We start from the raw sequence: 23,935 nt of genomic DNA on the forward strand, positions 1-23,935 counted from the left end.
GTGCCGGGAGCGGGGCCGGGACCGGGCTCGGGAGCGGGGCCGGGACCGAACCGGCGCCGGGGCCGGGAGCGGGGCCGGGAACCGAACCGGCGCCCGTGCCGGGAGCGAGCGCGCGGCTGCAGCGCGGGGCGGGGCCGCGCGGGGGCGCCGCGGGGCCCGGGGCGCGCGCGCCGCGCGGTCACGTGCCGGCGGCGCCGGGCTCAGCCATGGCGGAGGCTGCGGCCGCTGCCGCTCCCCCCGCGCCCCGCGGCCGCTGAGCCCCGCCGCGCCCGCGCCGCCATGGCCGAGCCCGCCGCCGTGTCCTCGCTGCCCCGCGAGGTCCGCGAGCAGCTGGCCGAGCTGGAGCTGGAGCTCTCGGAAGGTGAGGGAGGGAGGGAGCGAGCGAGGAGCGCCCCGCAGCCCGGCCCGGCCCTGCCCGCGGGGCGCCGCCGTGTGAGGGGCCGGGGGCGGCGGGGGGCGGCGGGGCCGGGGCTGCCGGGTGCGGTGAGCGAGGCTCCGGCTCCGCCGTCCGTGTGTGTGAGGGGAGCGGCCGGGGAACGAAGGGCCGGGCTGGGGCTGAGGGGAAGGAGCGCTGGGAGCATCCTCGCTGCGGGGACCCCGAGGGAGCCGGCGAGGAGCCCCGGCGTGGCCGTCACCTGTCGGGGGTGGCTGAGCTGACCCCCCGTCCCTCCCTCGGGAGGGTTTTTATTCCTTGTGGCCTTTTTTGCGTAGCTCCCGAGCCGAGGATGCGGAGTGGGAGCGAGAGCCCCCGGGACAGGCAGCTGCGGGGCGGGGGAGTCGCGGGAACTTCGGGCACAATAATGACGGCAAACCCTGCGTTATTCCCACTTTCTCAATAAGTTCTTGTGCCATAATCGGTTCAGAGCATGCGCTTTTTGCTGGATTTTTTTTTTCCTTGTTGTTGTTGTTTCCTTTTTTTTTGCATGGGTTTGTCTTTGTTCCCCAGCGTTTAAAATGCTGCTCTGGGTGCAGCTTTGTTGTGAATCTCCCTTGCGAAGCCGGAGGGATGGAGCTGAGGCGGAGGGGGAAGGTTGCAGAGCAGGTAGCTCAGATTTGCATAATTTTAATTTTCCTGCCCCCATCACGGTGTGGAACTTGATGCCAAAATCAAGTGGCTTCTCCGGAGGGTTCGCTGCGTGCTTGGAATAACCAGAGAATCAGAATATCCTGAGCTGCAAGGGACCCTACAAGAACCATCCATGTCTCTCTTAGCGCTAAAAATTAAGAACAATTAAGTTGCAGACACATCTTGCCCTGTTTATCCCAGAGCTAGCAGTGTATAAAAGAGACTTATTGACTCTTTGGAGATCAGGAATTCACTCCCAGGGTGAGCTGGGGGCTGTCAGCCCCCGCTGCCCACACTGGCACTCAAGGCTTTGCCAGCAGAAAATGCCATGGCACTGCTTTCCTAACACAGCTAAACCCCTGATGCTGGCTGGCTGGGGCTTTTGTTAACTCTTTTCCAGATAAACTTGCTGCAGACATTTAACTAAAGTGATAAAACTTTATCGAGTGTTTGCTTTTGGGGACTCTGTGATAACAAAGAATGAGGAATGGTGGTGTTGCTCAAAATGTAATATTAAGTAGGTTTTGAAAAGAATTTGTTACATGTTTCAAGCGTTTGCTTGGATTTTCTGAGGTTTGTTACTTGTGGCACTGAAAGCCCGTTATGATTTGACCCCATGATAGATTGTACTGCAAACTTAAAAAATAAATTAGCTCTGTGATAGATTGTACTGCAAACTTAAAAATAAATGAGCTCTGTTGTGACATCCCACTAATCTTTAACGAGCTGCTCCTATAGCTTCAACTCTGGTGCTACAGAGTGAAGTTTTGTGGGTTATGTAAGTAATTCTCTGCATATTAAATCCACTGCCCCTTTGTGAGTTTAATACTTGGATTTCTTAATATGTATATCAGGGATTTGTTTGTGCAAATCACTTTTGCTGTCAAAAAAAACCCACGAGTACAGAGAATTCTGGGTGACTGCGTCCCCAAACTCTTGGGAACATATTTCAGGGGATGTTGTTGCTGAGATAACCGAGCTGTGGGAAGGGGGAGTGAGGTAATGTCATTGTGGAGTTCTTGAAAAATACGCCCTAGTTTGAGGCTTAAGCGGAGGGATTTTGAGGCATGTGTGTGCATTGTTCAGCTGAATATAACCATGGGCTGTTGACAGTAAACAATATTGAATAGAAGCATTTTATTAAAAATGGCAGCAGGGCTCCATGTGCCACTGCTCAGTTGTTGCTCAGATAAGAACACTTGGTCCTTTTCTTGCCACCCCCTTGTTGCAGCTTCGATTGTCTCTGGCTGTTGTCTGTGTGAATATTTCTGTCAGGTTTTTTTGCATAGGAACATCTCGTTTTTGGGAGAGGAGAGGAGCTGCTGGGAGTAGCCCAGGCTCCCTGACAACAGGAACTGGAGATGGCTCTGTCCTTGATGGGCAGTGTGGAGTGGCTCCAGGGGCTGGGAGCACAAACACTCGGTGTGCTGAGCCTGGCAGTGAATTTCACCCAGGCATTTGCTACTACTAACCACCACAGAGTAGAGAATTTATAACAAAACAAGGGGAAATATAGTATTAAAACCTTATCTGGCGTTGTGGTTGTGAAAGGTGCTGCGTCAGCAAGCAGGATGCAAAGTGGAGCAGGATTACTGTAATGTATGCTGGAAATAGAAATCAGAGTTTGCAATGGTGAGCCATGAGAGTTTCTTAAGGAGCAATCTGTGCAGAAGGAGCAACAGGACTAATTATACCTCTGGATTATTCCTCCCTGAGCCTTGTGGTCAGTGCAGGAGTAACAGGCATCCCATCCCTGGGTGCAAAGGAGTGGGACATGTTTCAGTTAACATTAATTGTTCATTAACCAACAGAAATTGCATCTCGCTCTATGTCTTGGGCCTTGGTGATGGATTTGAGACCAACTCATTCATTTCTAAGTGCCATCAAAAATAAGAATTCATTGTCTTCTGCCAATGTGAAGGGCATTTAAACCTGAGGCTAAACTCAGGGAGAGCTTCCACTGCCTCACAGAAGGGATTAGTGTTGATACCTCTGAGGAAGAACGTTCAAGTAACAACATATCAGCTGAGAATTGGGTCATGGAGCTGTGGGAGATCTGGAACCTGCTCATTACTCATGTTTTCCTTCTTTTTGCACTTTTGGGATATTTTTCTTTCTGGTGCTTTTCTTCATCTGTCAGTAACACCCACATTATGCATCACTAATGATGGGAAGGGCTGTCTTTGTATTTACATCTGTTTCTGTTTGATGAGTGAAAGTGCTGGGGATATTAACTTTATTTAACTTTAACTTTCCCCCCATTTTCACATGTCTGTAAGTGTGGCAGCTCAGTCTCACCTTTGGGTTGAGCTGCAGCACTGGGTGAAGGTGACTTCAGATCCACCACACGATGCTGTTCCTTAGAATGCTCCCAGAGTGAGTGAATGTCTGAATTCATCTCATATTCGGTGAAAAATGTTAATATTAAAGTGCTTCACCACCGGGCTTGGGTGTTTTTACACCTTGGGTGAAACATTCCAGCAGCTCCTCTCACATCGACCTCATCCCAGCTGTTAATGGAGCTGGGAAACTCTGGAATATCCCGACTCCAAGGCTCTAATTAGGCACGTTCAGAGGGTTTGTTCCACACAAGACACGTTTTGTGACTCTTGTGCTGCCTGTGTGGGGAAATGTGCTCTCCTGGAGCTGAGAGCTCTGGCTGAGACAGCAGGACAGCCCCACTGCAGGGCCCAGCCTGGCTCTGCAGGGGTTAAACACCCACTTAAAGAGCTGATCCGGCTGCTGGGCTTTGTGTCACTGCGGTTTCTGTCTTGCCTGGTGTTTCTAACTAGAAAAGGGGTGCCAGTGGAGAGAACAGCAGCTGGGGATACCCAACTGTCCAGGGGAGGGCAGGGAATTCCACCTGGTAGTAAGCAGGAGCTCCTGTGAGCAGCTCAGGCCTTGGAGGTCATTTCAGCCTCTTCTGGCTCCTGTGACAGGGTTATCCCTCCTGCCTAGTGGGCAGAAGGAGCTGGTTTCTGTTTACTTTCCTAGCTAAACACACGTTTGCTGTCTGGTTTGTGATCCTGAGTGGGTGTTTCTGTGAATGGCTCCGTGCACCTGGGTTTGTTCCTTTTAAAGCTGATTGTCTCTCACTGGAGAGCTGAGGCTCTGTCTGCAGAGCAGAGCTCTGTGTGAGGATTTTCAGAAGCTGAGGAAAACAGAAGGATGGTGGCTTGTGTGGAAAAAGGAGTATCAGCAAAACGGTGGAAACTCAGGACTGAAGGCCAGCCAAATAGGATAGAACCTTACTGGAAGAAAACATGTTGACTCAAGCAAGTGGGTAGAGCCTTTATTTTGTTTGGCTTGAAAATTTCTTAGGGAATCAGGGTATTTCTCTGATCTTTGAAAAATTGTGTGTTTCAGGTTGCAATCTTTGATTGCCAGGCGCCTGTCAAAGTAGGTGAGGATCTTTTTTATAGATTAAGCAGCTGTAGCACAGAATTTAAATTACAGAGTCAAAGGAAGTAATTGTCTGAGTAGGGACTGGCTGTATGGATTGTGCTGAGTGAGCAGAAAGGTTTCACTTCAGTTTCTTCCCCCACTCAGGGAGGAACTGTGGGCAAAGCACAGAAAATTTGAAGAAGAGCTTTATAAACATAAGCAAGTTGGATCTGATCAGCCTGTAGCTAACAGGACTTACAGGTGGTTTTTGTGCATTTATGCAGCATCTCACCCACAAGTCTTGCATTAGGCAAAACCAGCACTGGGAAAGCTTTAATGTTGCTTCCTTAATTTACCTGCAGGACTGGCAGCAGATGGGTCCCAGATCTGCTGAGAAATCTGTGCAGGGCTTTGACACAGTCCCTGTGTGCAGGTACAGTTTGGGAGCTTTGAAATGCCTCAAACCCTCCTGGAGCTGTCACTGGGGGCTGGCTGTGCTCAGCCTTGGTTGGCTCTGCAAAGATCCCAATAAAGATCCCTCATCTACTTTCACTGTGGATGAAATTGTATTTTCTTTAGCTTCACAGCCCAGGAAAAAGTGATGTAAGCATGGAGCACATGGATTCCGTGCAGTGTCTGTGTCACAGGAAAAGGAAATCCAGCTCCAGGCGTGACCAAGAGCAGCAAAGTACCAGATCTATCACCAGTGCAGCAAACAGAAGGTCCACAAGATGATCACAGATTTCTGCTCTGCAGATGGTCAAAGCAGAATGATTTAAGTGATTAATGGTTTGGAGAGAGGGAGTTAAACACAAATACTGGATGAAATATTTTGGCTACTGTGAGTGGGAGTTGGGTTTACTGTTGGTGCATGATTGAAGCATGTAAACATGGGGAAGGGGAGGAAGGTGCAAAGAGCATCCAGACTGGAATAATAAAAAAGAACCAGGAAGGTTAAAGAATGTGCATATTTTTGCATTGTCCCTTTTATACTTAGGAAATGAGGAGAGAGTTTAGGGCTCTTTTTCCAAGCTGCAGCTCTGACCCTTTGCCTTGGGGAGAGGAGGAAATTAGAGGCTTTAAAGAGAGTCCTGCACGTCCTCCCTGGTTGCTCCTGTGAAGCTTTGCTGGAGTTAAAACCAGTTTCCTCATCTGGGTGGAGGGGACATCTGGTAGCAAAGGTTCCCAGGTGGATTTTATGACTGTTAGTGCTTCCAGGATGGGTGATATTTGCCATTTCAGCTGGGTGCTCAGGCTGGCAGTGTTCACCAGACCTGCTGGCCTGGCACAGCTGCGCCGAAGCCACATTTGGAGTTTGCTGTGGTGTCCTAGATAACTGATCTCCAGTTTGCTATTTTAAATGCTGTAGCATGAAATATTGAGTAGGAAATGTGATGGGTGGCAGAGGAGCTGCAGAGAGCTGCTGCTCTTCCCAACATGCAGCAATCCTTGGAGCTCCACAGGGAAGGGAGTGTGGAGCACCCCCCGTGTTTCTGGTTCACTGGTGATGTTGTGGAAAGGGTGATGGCTCCTTCCTGATTCCCTCTCTCTGATGAGTGTTTGTCATGAAGTTTTCTGTTCGCTGGATTTATCATGTTTATTCAGTGGCAAGTTTCAGGAGCCAAAGAGTGAACTCATGGTGAGCATTCCCGAGGGATGGGCAGAAGCTGGAGAGTTCCTGTTTGCATTTCTTTCAAATACAATGTGCAGATAATTCCTTAGGACGGTTTTCTTTAAACCATGTGTATCGGTTATAAAAAGCATTTCCTGAATCTCTCTGAGTTGCTCAGTTGCTTTTTTGGACATCGATTCATAGAGAGAGGAATTGAAGCATTTCTCTCTGTTGAGGCTGATTCAATCCAAAATTTTTTTGGAGAGCTTGTGAAATCAGGGACAAGTCATCAGGCCAGGATGTCTCTTCTATTAATTAGAATGGAAGACTCTTACATTTGCACCCTGTGTGAGGAAACAGTGATTTATAGCAAACGGATGCTCTGCAGGCAGCAGCATTCCATCTGCTACACAAATTTTCCCATTGCATTTCATGAAAAACCTTGGGAGAAGCCTCACACCTGTATTTCTCATCTTGAATCATGTGCTGGGTTGTTACTCTTGCCTGATATTTGGAGTAAAATGCCTGTTTCCATCAGTTTGTGTTCTTTTCAAACTTCAAAGCTGAGAGTTTGTGAAACACCACTTGAAGTAAACATAGGCAGGACTTAAGTTTAAGTTACACTGACTTTATACCAAAGATAGTAATGTAATAGTAACATAACTTTCCTTGCTGTGGGCAATCACCTTGTTTTATTTAGTGTAACATAAGCTGATAAAAAGAAAAAGGAAATTAAAAAAACCCTTACAAGTTTTAGCACTTCTCTGCCAACATAAACTCTTTCTAATTCTTGTTGACTTGAGAATTGCTGATGCAAACTAGGTCTTCCTGGCCTCTGAATTCCACAGGGATGGGAGCCCACAGAGCCTACAGGGCATCCATTAATACATTTTATGGACCCAGAATTCCAGTTCCTGCCTGAGTGATTGGTGATGGAGCCTCTCGGAATTGTTCCCCAGCAGTCAGGCAACCTGGCTTTCACCAGCTCCATGTCCCTAGGGAGCAAAAACAACCAGGAGAATTGTATCCCTGCCTGATAAAATTAGGTCTTCTGTAATCTCCCTCGGAACAGCCGGATGGCTGGCTGCCTTGAAAAACATATGTTTTAATGCAGGAATAATGCATTCCATTTAGGATGGCTGTAGCCGTGGGAGCTGGGTGACTGAGTGCACGGAGAGCTCCCATTTTGCCTCTGGGATCAGGACTAATGTCAAACATCAGGTCTAAAGTGCAGCAGTGGAAAAGATTTGTTTGGGATGTTTTTCCTGTCTTTTGCTCTTAGGAGAGATGTTGTTCCTGTGGCTTAGTCCTAAAGGAGTTGGACAAGTGAGCCTTTTATTGGAGATAAAGCATAAACTGCAAAGATGAGTCAGTGTTTGTATTCCTGGATTTCAGCTCACTGCTGAAATTGAGAAATTTACTTGAGAACACTGGTGTTTCTCTAACAGAGGTTTATAATCCATTTCTCTGAGAGCAGCACAGGTAACTTTTGGAGGAAGTTCTGCTTTATCCCCTTCACAGGGGGGAACACCCAACACACACCCGATGCTGCATGTGTAGGACAAGCTAGGGGAGATTTTGGAAGTTCTAGGTTTGGAACATATGAGCAAAGGAAGTTCTGATGGGACACTTGGTTTGCCATAAATTGGAGGATGTGATCAAAGAAGGGAGTGAGACAGCAGAAAAAATCGAGGGCTGGAAGGAAGATTTGGTTTCAGGCCCTGTCCCTGTGTGTGATTCCAGAAAGGGCCGTCAGGTGAGGACGTGCTTGAAGGAGGTTTGTGTTTCCTTTAATGCATCAGCTCTTTATTTTGGGTGCTAATTAATATACAAGGAGCCATTTCAGTTGGAAGCACCTTTTCTGGAATTTGCTCCCTGAGAGCAGCAGCAGCAGCAGGGTAGCTCAGGGGTGGCCTGATACCCCTGCTTGCTCTGCCTGGTGCTTGCATCTCTAGCATCAATTTTCCCTGTCATTTTAAGTGTGCACTTCTCTCTGACCCCAGAGAGGAGCTGACCAGCCAGAAGAAGCCCCGAGGAGGGTAAGGAGGCTTTGAGGTTTTGTGCTCCCTTTCTAGCAAGAGTTAAGAGCGGGGTTAACAGTTGTCCAAGGTCACTCTGGGCCGTGGTGTGAGGAAGGCTCTGGCCATTCCTGCTCTGACATTCCTGCTCACAATGTGCATTGTCACTGGGGTGAGGACAAGGAGAGTTTCCTCCAAGGAGTTGGGAAGTGAGATGGCAGATTCCAGGCTGTGATTATTCACCCTGTGATGGAGAGTGGGGTCAGGGAATCAGGTGATCAGAGCGGGAGATGAAAGTCCCTGATCCTCTGCAGTGCTGGTAGAGAATAAGCAGATCTGCAGTTATTAAACTGTGCAGCCTTTTTTTTTTTCCCTTAATTGAATACAAGTGGAAAATGCCTATTAAAGGTGCTCCATTTCTGGCATTCAGGAAATTGCTGAGAGTCCCATGGGGTGTTGGAGCAAGGTCCTGATGGCATCTGCAGGGCTGCTCGTGGTGCGTGCTGAGGAAAGGGGAGAAGTTCGCTTCGGATGTGCTGCATCTCCAGGCTGGAGAAAAGCACCTCTGTTCTGTTGTGTGTCCTCAGGAGCTGCACCCCAGGTTTCATAACAAAGCCCTTGGCAGCAGCGTTGGCTCAGGCTGCTCTCACCTCTTGGCACCTCACTCTTTCCATTCGGGGAGCTCAGGTGCCGCGGCGCCACCAAAAGCCATGAACTTTGGCAAACTGCAGAGGGCACGGGATGAAACCTTTAGGAATCTAAGCTGTGTTTCTTCAGAAAATACCAAGCTTTTCACTGCGTTTCATTGAAAGAACCAAATTATAAATTATTTTGAGACAGTGTTCTTGGGCTTTTGTGTCAATCCTGGCAAAATACTGAATGTGAGACTGAAGCCCCTTGTGTTACGAAAAGATCTCCGAATGGCCAAGTGCTTGTGCAAATGTTTTTTAAGACTGAGACCTGTGTTTATTTTTAGGGCAGAAACTTTAAGTGATCCCTTGTGGATTAAAAAAAGAACAATTCTTATTGTAATTGGAATGAAAACCTCCATTCTTACGCAATTTGGGGTTGGAAGTTGCCGCAGTGCAAAGGGGGAAGTATTGTTATTTTGAGTTCCCAAGCAGGAAGAGGGGGAGATGCACAGGGTGAGGTGAGCAGCTGGGACACAGAGCAGGGGACATCAGCCCCTCTGTGGCTGAGGGGATTTGTCACTCACACTGTGACATGTCCAGTCTGATTACCAGGGAGTGGATGTCTCACCGTGCTGCATGTTCAGGAAGCTTTTCCATGATGGTGATGGTCAGGTTTGGTTGACCATGAGATAAACCTGCTGTATTTGTGGGATTTCTCCCCTCTGCTTTAAATTTTCCCAGTCCTCCTTGAAGATGTCCTGATTTTAAAAAGACGTGTGGTGCAGAAAGAAGTCAATTACTGAGTCCCAAATAGGGAGAATTGTGGATGAAGGCGAAGCAAATGAGTCAGATACAAATAATCCTATTAATGTCTTGGCTGCAGCCACACCTAGAAACCTTGAGCAAACATTTCTGTGTAGTTATTCCTGTATTTGATACACTTTACTTGTTAAGTCCTGTTTTGAAATTGCAGCATGTAAAAATTGTGTAGGGCCAGTTGCCATTAGTGTTTAGGACTTGGGATCATTGTTTTAGTAATTTTAACCACAAGCACAGAGACCTGAGTTCATTTGCTCTCATATTTTTCCCCAAAATCAGAAAAATCTATAACCTTGGAGCTGGTGTTGCCTTGCAAGGCTTTCAAGGCAATTCTTTTTGCAGTAGGCCTTCAAAAAAATCTCTGGCAAGAAGAGCAAACAGGAAGATGTAATTACCCTTTGCCTTTTGTGTATCAAATCCTTGTTCATTGGACAGAGCTTTGGTAAAACACTTTTAGAAGTCGCTGCTTGTAGCATGGGAGCTGTAAGGAAAAGCATTTGGATCCAGCTAAGTCATACCTGATGTTCCTGTGATTCCTGTCCTGTGTCTTGGGGGGTAATTACCTCATGGTGTGGGTCTCCTCTCTTTTATGATGGATAAGCTGATTTTTAATTAATCTGAACAAAGCCATTTTTCCAGGTGTGACTTTAAGAAAAAAAGAACATTTGGACCTTTCTCCTCCCTGCTTCCTCTGATTCCAATTCTGCTGTAGCTCCTGTACAGGGGGGGCTGAAATGTCCCTTGTTACCTGTGGCTGATTTTGAAGTGTTAGTACCAGAGTTCGGGGTTTGGATTTTGGTTCCTGTCCAAACACATTCTGTTTGCTTTGCAGTGTTCTCATGCACTGCCTGCTCTCCTCTGGGCTTTGTCCTGGGAAATGGGATCCTCTGGCACAAGAGGGTTGCAGAGATTTGTCCTGCACACCACGATCCTTCCCTGCAGGATTCCCATTCCTGTAGGGATCCTGCTCAGCTCTCGGTGTGCAGTGGCACAGCTGACGGTGTCCAACCCTCTCACTTCCCTGTGGGATGTGCAGATGATTCCTGGGTTGAATCAATGGGAAAAGACAAATGGAAATCAAGGTTCACATTCTGGCAGCTCTCAGGGATGTATTTATGGAGGCTCACACTCATCAATTTGAGTCTGCAGCAAAAGTGATGTTTTTTCTTTCTCACCTTTCAGCTATTTTATTGGATTCAGCAAAGCACAAGGGAGGGAGACACAAAATAAGGGGATGATGGTCATAAAAAGGTTCTCCAGGATGCCAGAACTTGGCCTCTTCTCCTAGAAAAGCAATTACTCATGTTCTGTTGTTTAAAATGACAGAAGACCTTTCTGGGAATGTTTAAAATGACAGACCAGGTGAAATGGTGTGAAACAGAGGTGGTGGATGGCACTGCAGGCTCCTCTTCCAGCAGAGGCACAATGATTTGGGCAGAAGGATAAAAGGAGAGAGTGGAGAAGGAGAAAATAGTCTTCTCTGAGAGCTGAGTTTGGCTTCAGGCGTGGCGGATCTGACCCTGGTGCAGCCAGGAATGTGTGCGTGGCTTTTTGCAGTGGCAACCTTGGGGTTCTGCTGGTGCAGCTGCTCCTGGGTTTGGATGCAGGTGCAAAGAAATCCACAGTATTGCAGTGGAATCCTTGACACCATGAGAGGAGTCTGTAAAATAGTCCTAGAAAGGGAGAAGGAAGGGAACTAGCGAAGTAGAGAAACCCAGGAAATGTCAGAGCTGGTTTTTCTGTAATTCTGCTGTCAGGAAGAGCTATTTCAGAATAGTTTTCTGTGGGTGAAGTGTGACAAGAAGTCCCCAAGAGGTAATGTCACACTGGGGTAAGCTTGCAGTCCTTGGATTGTTTCCACCATTCAAAGGGAACGTTTGAAGCTGTTTCATGGATTCTTAGTTGAAAGGTGCATTCTGCTCCTTCAGCACATTCTGCCCCGAGCAGTTGCAGACAGATCTGTGTCTTAACTCACTAAACCAGTTAATGGTGGAGCTCTGAGCACGTTGTCTGCTGTCTGCTGTGCCGCTGTGTTGGGCATGCCAACAAGAAGGACTCTGCTGGCTGTTCTGGGAGTTCCCTCGCTGAGGGGAAAAGCTGACTTGGGTTTCCTGTGCTGTCCTTTGCCTCTGATTGTGCAGGGTGAGAATTCAAAGCCACCTCTCCTTATCTGTGGATGGAAGCACATCTGAAGAGGAGGAAGGCAGCAAGGCCAAGCAATGTGCCAATTGCTCCAAGCCTTTGTTAGAGATTAAATGAAACCTGAGTCCATTTGGGCACTGCTGCATCCCCAGGGCCTTCCTTGGCCTCTCTGGGAGGGAGTGAAGACTTGGAAGTGATCACACACTTCATGTCAGTGTCCATTAGCTCCCGAGGCCTTGTTGTGTTTGAATTTGGAGATCTTGTGTTGAATTCTCAGGATTTTCCACCTGTGGGTCTGTCAGGAGAGCACTGACCCCGTCCAGTGAAACCAGACCACGGGGAAGGATCTTCTGCGTGGAACTGGTCCCCTGTGGAACATCTGGGCCCACACGTTCCCTCTGCTCCCAGGGCAGGACACGTCTCCACTGGTCAGGCTGCCTTAGCTGCAGCCTCTGGGATGTACTGGTTCCTCCATGTGATCAATTCCTCATTCTCAGCTTGCTGCGTGCAGAAGTAAAAAGGAGAGACAAGCTCAAGTATCCAAATAAACGTCAATTTTAAACAGGTGCAACCAAGCAAATTAAAAATGGGCAAGATTTCATGTTCGGCTCTTTACTGTTCCTTTTCCTCTGCATGAAAAGAAGATTTTGGAGTGATTTATGGCTGTCATGCCAGGCTTCTCAGCACTGTCTGTCAGTTGAGCGTTGATTTTGACAGCCTGCACTTCTGGGCCAGGGTTTTTTTTTGTTGTTCCTCTTTTTAAAGCTTTTAACATGAAATATTCAATCCTGCCCTGTGCATAGCACAGCTGATTCAGGTATCACACTTCAGAGAGCCACAGTGCTGAGTCGTGAGCACATCCTGCATTTGTGGCTTCTGTGTGGTTGTGTATTTTCATGGAATTGGAGACCACCTGCCTGTGACCTGGCAGTCCTAGGAGGAATTTTGTTGTGTCTTCCTCCAGCAGAATTAGGGCTAGAGGAAACAGCTCTCCAGAGTTCCCTGGGTCCACCTGAGGTACTGCAGCCTGCAGGTGTTTTTATGGATGCTCAGACTGGCTGTCACTGCAGGTCAGTGCTGTGTCTGGTAGGAAGATCTCAGCTGGGATTCTCCAAGAAATTTATTTTGTTTCTGCGTTTTTTTTATACAGTTCTGTGTTGTGCTTGTAGAATCCCAGTGCTAAGAAAGAAATAATCCTGTTGTGCAAGCGATGTTGGAGAGAAGTGGTTGTTTTATTTCCCAAACATCATCATTTCTCTTGAGAGACTGTTACGTGGCATCGTGGCATGAATTTTACTTCTGTGAAACACATGGAGTCAGCAGAGAAGTCTTGGAGAACAAATTGGAGGGCAAGGATCCAACCCGGAGCTGTGTCCGCAGTCCTTCTCTTTCAGAGATTTTTGCTTAATTGCAGATTTTCTATTTGGTTGTTATTCCTTTAGTTTCTCTTTCATGGGAGAATATTTCATCTTAAATTATTACTGTCAACACATCCTTAGCCCTTCCTGCCCCTCCAGCCCCTGATTGTGAGGCTGTCTGTGGTGCTTTGCTTTGCTGTAAAAGGCTGTGGTGTTTGCAGCTGAAAGCAAAGCCTGCTGTGAATATCATATTTTATCCAAAAGACACAAGCAGCTCCCCATTAATATTATTACATTGACACCCTGGTTTTATAAACAGTGGAATGTTGTGTGGAATGGCTGTTATCCTGTGATTATGGCTCCATTAGGCACAGGAACAGATGGTTCCTGTCCAAGTACTTTTTATGTTGTCATTTCTAGCAGGAATAAAAGGGAATGTTGAATTTTCTTCTCTTCAGTGGTGAGGCTGGAAAGGTCACACAGGCTGTGGTGGAGAAACTCCTATTAAAGTGAGGCTGAGAGACCAAGTAGGAAGTGAACTGGAATCATGGAATGGTTTGGGTTGGAAGAGACCTTAAAGCTCATTCCATTCCACCCTGCTGCCGTGGACACCTTCCACTCTCCCTGGTTGCTCCAAGCCCTGTCCAGACTGGCCTTGAACAATTCCAGGGGTGTGGAATAGACTGGAGCAAGGACAAGCACACGGATGCTGGAATGGGCTGTAGGTCAGTGCAGCAAGGCTGCAATTGGGATGATCCTCAGGTGGGAAAACCACCGTGTTCTGTAGGACCTCCAAGGATGGAAAAAGTGGGGTTCTCAGGCAAACCACCGTGTTCTGCAGGATCTCCAGGTCTGGAAGATGTGGGGTCCTCAGGCAAACCACTGTGTTCTGTAGGATCTCCAAGGATGGAAAAAGTGGGGTTCTCAGGCAAACCACTGTGTTCTGTAGGATCTCCAGGGTTGGAAAAGGTGGGGTCCTCAGGTGGGAAAACCACCATGTTCTGTAGGATCTCCAAGGTTAGAAGAGGTGGGGTCCTCAGGCAAAGCACCATGTTCTGTAGGATCTCCAAAGATGGAAGAGGTGGGGTCCTGAGACAGGAAAACCACCGTGTTCTGTAGGATCTCCAGGGTTGGAAGAGGTGGGGCTCCTGGAGTGATGGAGAGGGAAGGGCCTGGAAAGTCCCTGCCTTCCTTAGCAGCCTAAACAGAGCTGGAATTAGACCCCAGATGTCCAGGAGCTCTGCCAGGAGCTGAAGGAGCATCTTTGCCTCATGCACCATCCGCGTGTCCATCCGCATGTCCATCCGCGTGTCCATCTGCGTGTCCATCCATGTGTCCATCCATGTGTCCATCCATGTGTCCATCCTGCCTTTTTCATCGGGGTGATGTGGAACCGAACACCTCGGGGTCCCCACAAATGACTGACAAGTCTAATTCCATCTCCTCTGCAATTCTTACCTTGCTTTTTCAGGGCTTGCATTTGTTAAATGTTGTCTTTTTTTGTAGGTTTTGGGTTTTTTCTTGCGTATTTTAGAGCTGTGTATTGAATTCTGCTTTGTCCGTGCCTAGGGAGGATTTAGCTGGCGGGATTTTTTTCCTGTTGTGAGAACCAGAGAGTTCAAAGCTGGGCTTCTGTTTTCAAGGAGTAAGTTGGAGGATTTACCTGTTTTTTTGCATAGTAATAAACCCAAGCTAATTCTGTAGAATTAAGTGCTAATGAGAAATAAGGCAATAAAGTTTAGTTTGTTATTGAAAGTAATTCTGCTTCCACCTTGGAGGGACATTGGCTATTGCTGGGAGAAACTGCAGTCACCTTTGCTTGGAATTTAATGAAGAATGGAAAATTAAAATATGATCTCACTCTCATTAAAATTAAGTAATTGATGTCATCATTCAATTACATTATTTTTTAGGAGCTTTCAACAAATCTTTTCAGGTTATTTTTAAAACCTGGAGGAAATGGGGGGTAGTTTTCTCTGTTAGGTAACAGAGAGGTAAGGGAGCATCTCAGGAAAACCCCCAAGTGGCAAACTCAGCCCTGAACTCCCAAAGGCAGTGTCCTCCTGCTTCATGGAGATTCCACTCAGCATCACCCATCTCAGGAAATCTTTCATCTCTTGCTCTGGGCAATACAGAACTGGAGTGGCAAAGGAAATTCAGGGTTTCGTGCTGGCTTCATCGTTTCCAGAGTATGAATATTTAATTTAGGCTTCTTAAGGCTTTTAGCAGATTTATCAGGCTGCTTCCTGTGGTGGTGTATGTGAGGACAACTGGAGAAAACATTTGGATTCACTTATGGTATGGAAGTAGGGTTTATTTGTTTTGATTTATCACTGAAATACTTTCAAGAAGCTCATCTTGTTCTGTGGGTAAGTTCCCCATAATCTTAACCAGAAAACAGAACCAGCAGTTCTTACTTTTCCAGTGCCAAGCAGTGTTTTGGTGACAATGTCCAGCTTTTACTTGGTTAGAGCTGAAATCTGTTCATACTGCTGTTATGTGGGTAGAAGTTTGTATAAACATTTCATCATTTTGGACCCTTTTTTACAGTAAGTTTGATCTCGGAAGGATTGCACCTTGTTAGTGCAAATACACCATGGAATTTTGGCCTGTTATTAGACATAAAGTTCTTTCTTTTCCAAATTCATGATATTTTGGTCAAATGAACAGTGGATGAGTCTGGTTGCCTTTCAGCATGTGAGAGCCCCTTTTGTTTGTGTTCTTTTAGTTTTTGTCAAGTCGCTGACTGTGTGCTCTTAAATAATCCTGCTGATTTCTCCATACTTCCTTCCCTCTACAAGTGAGACATTTGAGAAATCAGTTTATTTGAGTTGGAAGAAGAGATATTGCACCCTGAGAGAGGCAACAGGAGGAAAATTCTCTGTCAGAAGTAGCTGTGGATTTGGAGATGGCTGGTGAATAAGATCTTTTTTACTTTTAGGCCTGTTTATTTTGGTTCCACTGATGTCAGTGTGGAAGGGATATATGTCCTCCTAGTTTTGTGAAAATATGTTTTGACAGTGAGGCACAGATAGAAGGCAAGAAAATTCCATGTGTGAGGGTGTTAATGATTGGAACAACAGAAATATTGGGGTGATATCACAATATCCTGTGTAACAAGGGCAGTAAATTGACTGTTTATGGTAAATTTTTTTTTTAAATTTAAAAAGGCCACTTTTCACCAAAAACCAAACGTGATTCATTTTAAAGAACTATTAATGTGCTTTATTAATTAGGAGGAATGGGTGTGCTGGGAGAAAAGTCTCTTCTGCCCTGAAGCAGCCAAGTTCAGTGAGTTTGGGGTGGGTGTGCAAAGTGCAGTTGGGTTGTTGGGTTCTCCTTTCTCTCAAGTTTGGCTCATTATTTTGATCTTGCACACAGCTCAAAGGCTTTCACATGAGCAGGATCTGGCCACATCCTGCTCTGCAGCAGGAACAAAGCTCTGCTGGAGCAGACGTTGACTCTGCCCAAAGAGCCCTGAACAGAAGTCGCCCCTCGCGTGATCCTTCTTGTGAAGAGCTCTGCAGCTGACAGGATAATGGGGTTTTTTAGGCCTGCTGGTGACGTGCCAACAGGGTTTCCTTAGCAGTGCCATTCTTCAAGGAGCCGTGGCTGCTGATGTAAACACAACTGAAAGCTTCACACAGCCCGGACCGAGCGTAGGGCCTGGAATCTGCTGCTCATGCCATGCTGTGCAGGACATTTTTCTTCTGCTCTGTCTATTTAAATCTGCTTTCCCAGGCTCGGAGCCAGCTTGAATGGGTTGTGCTGCTGAGTGCAGGAAAGCTGGCCTGGTGGCTGCGTGGAGGAGCTGTCCTGCCCCGTGGGGCATCCTGCCATTCCCAGGATACAGAATCCTGCTTGGGGTGGGGTGTGCAGAGCAGTTTAAGGGTATTGAACAAAGTGTTTTGGCTCCCACTAGTCAGGCTTGAAGGGAGTGAAATGAGTAGGAAAGCTCTGTGCAGCTCCCAGGGCTGCTGCTGCCTCCGTCGGGAACGCGTTGGGAATTTGGTGGGAGTCTCCGCCAGTCAAATTACAGGTGTCGCACACTAATTGGAGGCTGGTAAAAGTTTAATAATTGTATTGCTTTGCCTTTAAGTAGTGGGATCCTGCTCTGGTGACTAATCCTGTTTAATAGTGACTGTCCTCGAGTGAGCACTTGGGAGTGCAGTGACTCGGGGTTCTGTTCCAGATTTCAGTGCTTTAGGAGAAACAGCGTATTTGCTCTCTTGAGCAGCCACCACTTTGTCTGCTGCTTTTTCTATAGAATGGGAGTAACATCCTTAGAAATACACCCTTGGTACTGGCTCCTAGGGAAAACCAGGGCAGGAAGGGTGTGGGATATGTGTCTCACCTCTTGATTTTTTGAAAGATTCATTCTTGCGACTGATTGTTCACTGTGCTTGGTTGGTTCTATTTTTTTAGTTGGGTTTTGTTTGAGGAGGAGGGATCTTCTAAGTGCCAGTGCCTCCATCAAGTTCTCTTTCTTTGTTTCATCATGCATAATCATCGACCTCATCGCTGTGACTTGGAATAGCATTATCCCATCTGGAAATACATAATTACTGTGCAGGGTGAGGTGCCAACTGGGTTAGGTTCTGTGCTGTGTTTAAGGGCAGGTTGGAGTTTGTGAGCAGCTGTGTTTGATCACTAGATAGGGCAATAATTGCTCTTAATTTCTTTCTCCTCCTTGCATCTTATTCAAGAATCTAGGATTTATTTAGGAAAAGTAACTTCGGGTCCAGCTGGAGTGAAGTGGGCTGGCTGTGTATCCAAACTGCCTTTTGGTACGGTTGGACGAGGCGTTGCTGTGGAGTCAGGATGGGAGGAGAGTTACCAGCAAGGAGTCCCTGTGGCACTTGTATTATGTTAAAAATTGAAGCCAAGAGAATTATTAAATATTGACACCTGAGAGCCAAGAAAAGGTGGCTGATAGGAGTCACTCACAGGATTAAAACCCACAGTAACTCCTGTTTAAATTTCTTTGGGTGCCAGCATGGTTTTGTCATTGTTTTAATTCCTGGGCTAAAACCAGGTTTGATTTGGAAAATCATCTGTCCACACTTGCCTGTCCCTTGTAGAAAGTGGAGAGTGCAGAACAGGCAGAGGTTGTGTGTAATCTCTTGTCGTTGGGCTGGACAGACAACTCCTGGGAGAGCGTTATCAGCACTCCCAGCTCAAACAATTCAGTGTGTACCTGGAGGGTGACCTGCCTGAATCAAGTGCTGAATCACAGGGCTGTCACAGTTTAGTCATTTCCTGGGAAAATTTGCTTTTCAGTCTGCTGGGAGAGTGCGAGGTCTGCACTTGCGCCGGGGATTGAATATTTGGGAATTTCTGCTGGTGTCTGTGAGCAGGAGGTTAGTCAGCAAAAAGAATTATTCAGGGCACAATCACTTCAGCTGGGTTGTTGAATGCCCTGGGAGTTGTCCTGCTGGTTCTTGGGTGACACTGTCTGTGTCCCTTCCTGCAGATTGTTCTGGTGCAGGGCTGGTGCTAAAACCCTGCAGTGCTCCTGCCTCTCTGCTCACATGGTTCTCACTGGCTGCATATTAAAAATAGATGATAACATTCCTCCTGAACAGATTTTGTAAAATCCTGCTTGTCACAAAGTCTTGGGTTTGTTGCATTCAGGAGAGAAAATGCATTTCCTTCCAAAGAGAAGCTGTAGCTATTTAAAGGATTTTTACTTTTTATCCCTAGGATGGGGTTAATATGCAAGATTTTTTTATTTGTATATGGGATTCAACTGTTTATGTGCATGTGCTGCACATAAATTTTATGGGTAATATGACATTTATATGGATACACTTCACAACAGACTATCTCATATAAAGTTGACTTTGATGATTGGATTTTTAGGTGCTGTTTGGAGGCAGTTGAGCAGAACCTGTGTTTCAGGTTATCAGGGCTAACACAATTAACTGATGGAGTTGATTAAGAGTTTATCTTCAAGAGTCTTTGGAGCCTTTTAAAAAACGTGGTACCTTTTGGAAAGGTTGATTTTAGCAGTGCATTGGCAGCATGATTTGTGTGGCTGATCACAGAATCCCAGACTCACCCAGGCTGGAAAAACCCTCTGAGGTCCTGGAATCCAAGCTGGGACTGATCCCCACCTTGTCCCCAGCCCAGAGCACCACATCCAGTCATTTTTTGGATACCTCCAGGGATGGGCACTCCAAACCTCCTCCAGCCCCTTTCAGTGTTTAACTGCCCTTTCCATGAAGAAATTCCTCCTGATGCACAAGGTCATTTTACATCCCGTTGTCCCAGCTGAGGATCTGAAAGGCAAAGTCTTTCTGGCTCTTTAGTTCTTATTAGAGGTGAAGAAGAGGTTCTTGGACCAATGTACCTGAGGAAGTGCTTTAAATGAACTTCAAATAGAGATACCAGGACACGGTGATGCTGTGTGAGCCACACATGCTCAGGGTGAGCACATCCTCATGTCTGCTGTGAGAGAAGAATCCACCAGAGCACAGTGACACCCACGAGAGGCTTTTTATTCCCAGTCCTAGCTCCCGAAGCCCCTGAGAACTCATTTTGCTGACCCTGGATAGTGCTACTTTCAGCAGAAATGCCCGTGATGAGTTACCAGATGTGTCTTTGTGTGGGGGAGAGAGGGTTTGTGGCTGAGATGGAGCTGGGGACATCTCCTTGTCACTGATGGCCCCAGCCCAGGTGTGCAGGGGGCACTGAGCCCTGTCCTTAGCTCACCCGCTTGGTGATGCACCACATATGGCCTCGAAGATTACAGCTGGAAATACACAGCCCAGACGGGTGAGGCGAGGACACTGGATCTGCTGCAACTCGGAAAAGCTGCTGGAAGAGAAAGAGATTCTTCAGTGTAGTTCCAGAGTTGGATTTACTGCTCAAAGTTAAAACAACAACAACAAAAAAAAAAACCCTTAAGGTTTATGGCACCCAGCGAGTGACCTGGGGAGATCACCTTGTGACCTGGAATGACCCAGACCTTGAACACAGGGCAGCCATGCCACAGAAACCTCATCTTGAATGGAATCCTTTTTGAAATAATAAATATTGAGATTAAAATAGTTTGAATTTGGTGAAACAACGCTCCTAAGCCTTTAGAAAAGGGTTTTGGAGTTGCAAAACAGAGCCCTCACAGTGCTGCGGCCAAGTCGGCTTGTTCTGTGTGTGTAAATTAATCTGGAGCTGATCTGTCTGTGAAACTTTTAACACCAAAGCTGGAGCAGTTTAATGCTCGTGCCCAACAAACACAGCTTTGTGAGCCCTGCTGGCTTTTCAGTGCCCTATTCATGCTCCTGGTGGGAATACAATGGTGCTGTTAAAGGAAACTCCAGAGCCCAAACCTGGGCTGGTTGGTTGGTGACAAGTACAGTGAGGAAGGTGTTATTCCTCTCAAGAAATCAGACTTTTTCTGGAAGACTCTTAGTTCACAGACCTTGCTAATATCTCCAAGAAGGAAACCTGATATACAGCTTCACCCAAAGGAAGGAGGAGGGAATCTTTGAAGCTGCATCATCATTTGGCCTCAGAACAAGGCAGTTGTCTAAACTTGTTTCAAATGTAGTTTTTGTGCTGCAGTTATAGCTAAGAGTGGTAGGAGGAGTTTAAGGCCATTGCACAGGTACAGTCTATTTGAGCACACAGCCTTAGAAAAAAAGGGTTTAAATGTTGTTTTTAGGCTTGCTGAAGCCTGAAATTGAGGATGTCTCAGTTTTAACCCTTGGTAAAACCGCTGGGGAGGGTGTGGGATGTCTAGAAGTTGCCAGTTCTCCAGGAAAATCACAGAAACCCAGACTGGCTTGAGTTGGAAGGGAACTTAAAGCCCATCCAGTGTCACCTTCTGCCATGGGCAGGGACACCTTTCCACTATCCCAGGTGGCTCCAAGCCCTGTACAGTGTGGCTTTGGACACTTCCAGGGATGGAGCTGCCACAGCCCCTCTGGACAACCTGTGCCAGGCCCTCCCCACCCTCACAGGGAGGAATTTCTTCAAGAAAGGTGAGAACCAGCTCTCAGTACGTAAATGAGTGATGACAGCATTCCTTACTAAGTGTTGTGCCCATTTTTTGCCCAGGCCACAAGTGCACTTAGTCTTCACTTCGGATTTCTCAAATGTCCTACCTGCCACTCCAGTCACACTTGAAAGGCTTTATCTGGAGGTGACGTGCAGCAAAAGAACATTCTGGACTTTCAGCAGCACTTCTGGTCTTCACTGTCTCCATGCTGGTACTCCAGACCCAAGCCCTGCAGACCCAGACTCTGTTCTGCTCTCTCAGGGCACGTTTGAGATGATAAAACCACAGGGCCTGGACATCAACAGGGGAGTAGGCAAGAAAGGCCAAGTCGTCATGTCATTTCTAGGAGTGAAATCCAGATGAATCAGTGAAAATTGAAAAATGCAATTATTTTTGTTATAATCTTTTTGTCGTGTTTGCCTTTAGTAGAGTAGCTGCCTGTGTTTTGGGGCTAATGGAAGCACCACCAGGATTCTCTGGTAGAACAAACTGTTGGAAACATCAACAGATTTTTTTTTTTTTTTTAAGTATACAAACATTTTTTAAATACACACAAACTGCTTTCCAATTGGAATCTTTTCCTTGCTGCAGCCCAGTGTTTGGAGGCTTTGTTGGGGAGATGCTGTGCCCTACGTGATCATTTTCCTTAATTTCTCCACTGTAGTAATTATGGTTTTGTTAGACAGTAAATGATTCAGTGTTCTCGTTCCATGGGGGAAGGGGAGCGGGGATGTTGAAAGAGGAGCATTGTCTGAGCTAGCAGGATTAGCGGGTGTTACCACCTTGCACTGATTGAGCACCACTGGTTAGAACAGATCATCAGCACTAATTGCTGAAAAGCAGCCTGGCGTCACCCGGGTGGGGAGTGAGGCTCCCGGGGCTTCTGTGGGGCAGGATCTGATTTGAATACAGGTGTGCCATCCACCTGATCAGGTGTTCTTCTGTGGGGCAGGATCTGATTTGAATACAGGTGTGCCATCCACCTGATCAGGTGTTCTTCTGTGGGGCAGGATTTGGTTTGAATACAGGTGTGCCATCCACCTGATCAGGTGTCCTTCTTGGGGCAGGATTTGATTTGAATACAGGTGTGCCATCCACCTGATCAGGTGTCCTTCTTGGGGCAGGATTTGATTTGAATACAGGTGTGCCATCCACCTGATCAGGTGTCTTTCTTGGGGCAGGATTTGGTTTGAATACAGGTGTGCCATCCACCTGATCAGGTGTTCTTCTGTGGGGCAGGATTTGGTTTGAATACAGGTGTGCCATCCACCTGATCAGGTGTTCTCTGGGGCAGGATTTGGGTTGAATACAGGTGTGCCATCCACCTGATCAGGTGTCTTTCTTGGGGCAGGATTTGGTTTGAATACAGGTGTGCCATCCACCTGATCAGGTGTTCTTCTGTGGGGCAGGATTTGGTTTGAATACAGGTGTGCCATCCACCTGATCAGGTGCTCTCTGTGGCAGGATTTGGTTTGAATACAGGTGTGCCATCCACCTGATCAGGTGTTCTTCTGTGGGGCAGGATTTGGTTTGAATACAGGTGTGCCATCCACCTGATCAGGTGTTCTTCTTGGGGCAGGATTTGATTTGAATACAGGTGTGCCATCCACCTGATCAGGTGTCTTTCTTGGGGCAGGATTTGATTTGAATACAGGTGTGCCATCCACCTGATCAGGTGCTCTCTGTGGCAGGATTTGGTTTGAATACAGGTGTGCCATCCACCTGATCAGGTGTTCTTCTGTGGGGCAGGATCTGATTTGAATACAGGTGTGCCATCCACCTGATCAGGTGTCCTTCTTGGGGCAGGATTTGATTTGAATACAGGTGTGCCATCCACCTGATCAGGTGTTCTTCTGTGGGGCAGGATCTGATTTGAATACAGGTGTGCCATCCACCTGATCAGGTGTTCTCTGGGGCAGGATTTGGTTTGAATACAGGTGTGCCATCCACCTGATCAGGTGTTCTCTGGGGCAGGATTTGGGTTGAATACAGGTGTGCCATCCACCTGATCAGGTGTTCTCTGGGGCAGGATTTGGTTTGAATACAGGTGTGCCATCCACCTGATCAGGTGCTCTCTGTGGCAGGATTTGGTTTGAATACAGGTGTGCCATCCACCTGATCAGGTGCTCTCTGTGGCAGGATTTGGTTTGAATACAGGTGTGCCATCCACCTGATCAGGTGTTCTCTGGGGCAGGATTTGATTTGAATACAGGTGTCCTACCCTGGGCTTCCCTGGCTGCTGTTGTTGTGAGTTCATCCTTTCCCTTGTGCTCCCAATCATCAGAACATTCCAGCTGGATTTGCACGATGAGGATCGATTCTGTATTTTCTCCCAAGAAATTAGGAGAATCAGATGATGATTTTAACGGCGTGGGGGATTTTTACACCTGCTTTGTTCCAGGCCACTGGTTACCTGGGGAAGCTGCAGACGTCGCTGCAGCAGAGGTGACAGGAAGGAAGAAGAGCCTCTTCCTCCAGCACAGCAGCAGCTCAGCTCACCCTCATCTCTCCTCTAAAGCCCCTAAAGCTGCTTCCCTTTGAGCAGAACCCCATTTCCTGGGCAGGGCCTCAGCCTGGGGAGGCACAGCCTCAGCTCACTGCGGATACAGATAAATACCGAGTGAACGGAACAGAAATGGGTGGTGGCTGGGAGGGAGCCAGGAAGAGTCTTGACACTGTTTGTGTTTTAATTTCTTCCTTGCGAATGAACAAACACCATTTTATAGCCAAATTATCATTTGCTTTGCTGGTGTTTCTTTGTGGTGCCCTGTCTTGCATCTGCCTGGAGAGGGGTTGTGGTTCTCAGGGTGGGTTTTGAGCTCTCTAGGGAGAATTTAACACCCCAAGTGTCACAGAGTGTTTTATTTGTGGAATGACTGACCAGGTTTATGTCAGAGGAGTG

General features: G+C 47.1%; 1 protein-coding gene across 3 annotated transcripts in view; it reads left to right on the top strand.

Annotated features, from left to right (window-relative positions):
- The first annotated feature begins 248 nt into the window (after window positions 1-248).
- Window positions 249-23,935, top strand: part of DIP2B (disco interacting protein 2 homolog B) — a 67,238-nt gene continuing 43,551 nt past the window's right edge. For all 3 annotated transcript variants that reach the window (XM_021545214.3, XM_077788689.1, XM_021545215.3), the window contains exon 1: window positions 249-361. In XM_021545214.3, the coding sequence (XP_021400889.1) occupies window positions 280-361 (82 nt within the window). In that variant the 5' untranslated portion in view covers window positions 249-279. The remainder of the gene's footprint in view (window positions 362-23,935) is intronic.

The sequence above is a fragment of the Lonchura striata genome, chromosome 27, assembly GCF_046129695.1.
Source record: "Lonchura striata isolate bLonStr1 chromosome 27, bLonStr1.mat, whole genome shotgun sequence".
Taxonomy (NCBI): domain Eukaryota; kingdom Metazoa; phylum Chordata; class Aves; order Passeriformes; family Estrildidae; genus Lonchura; species Lonchura striata.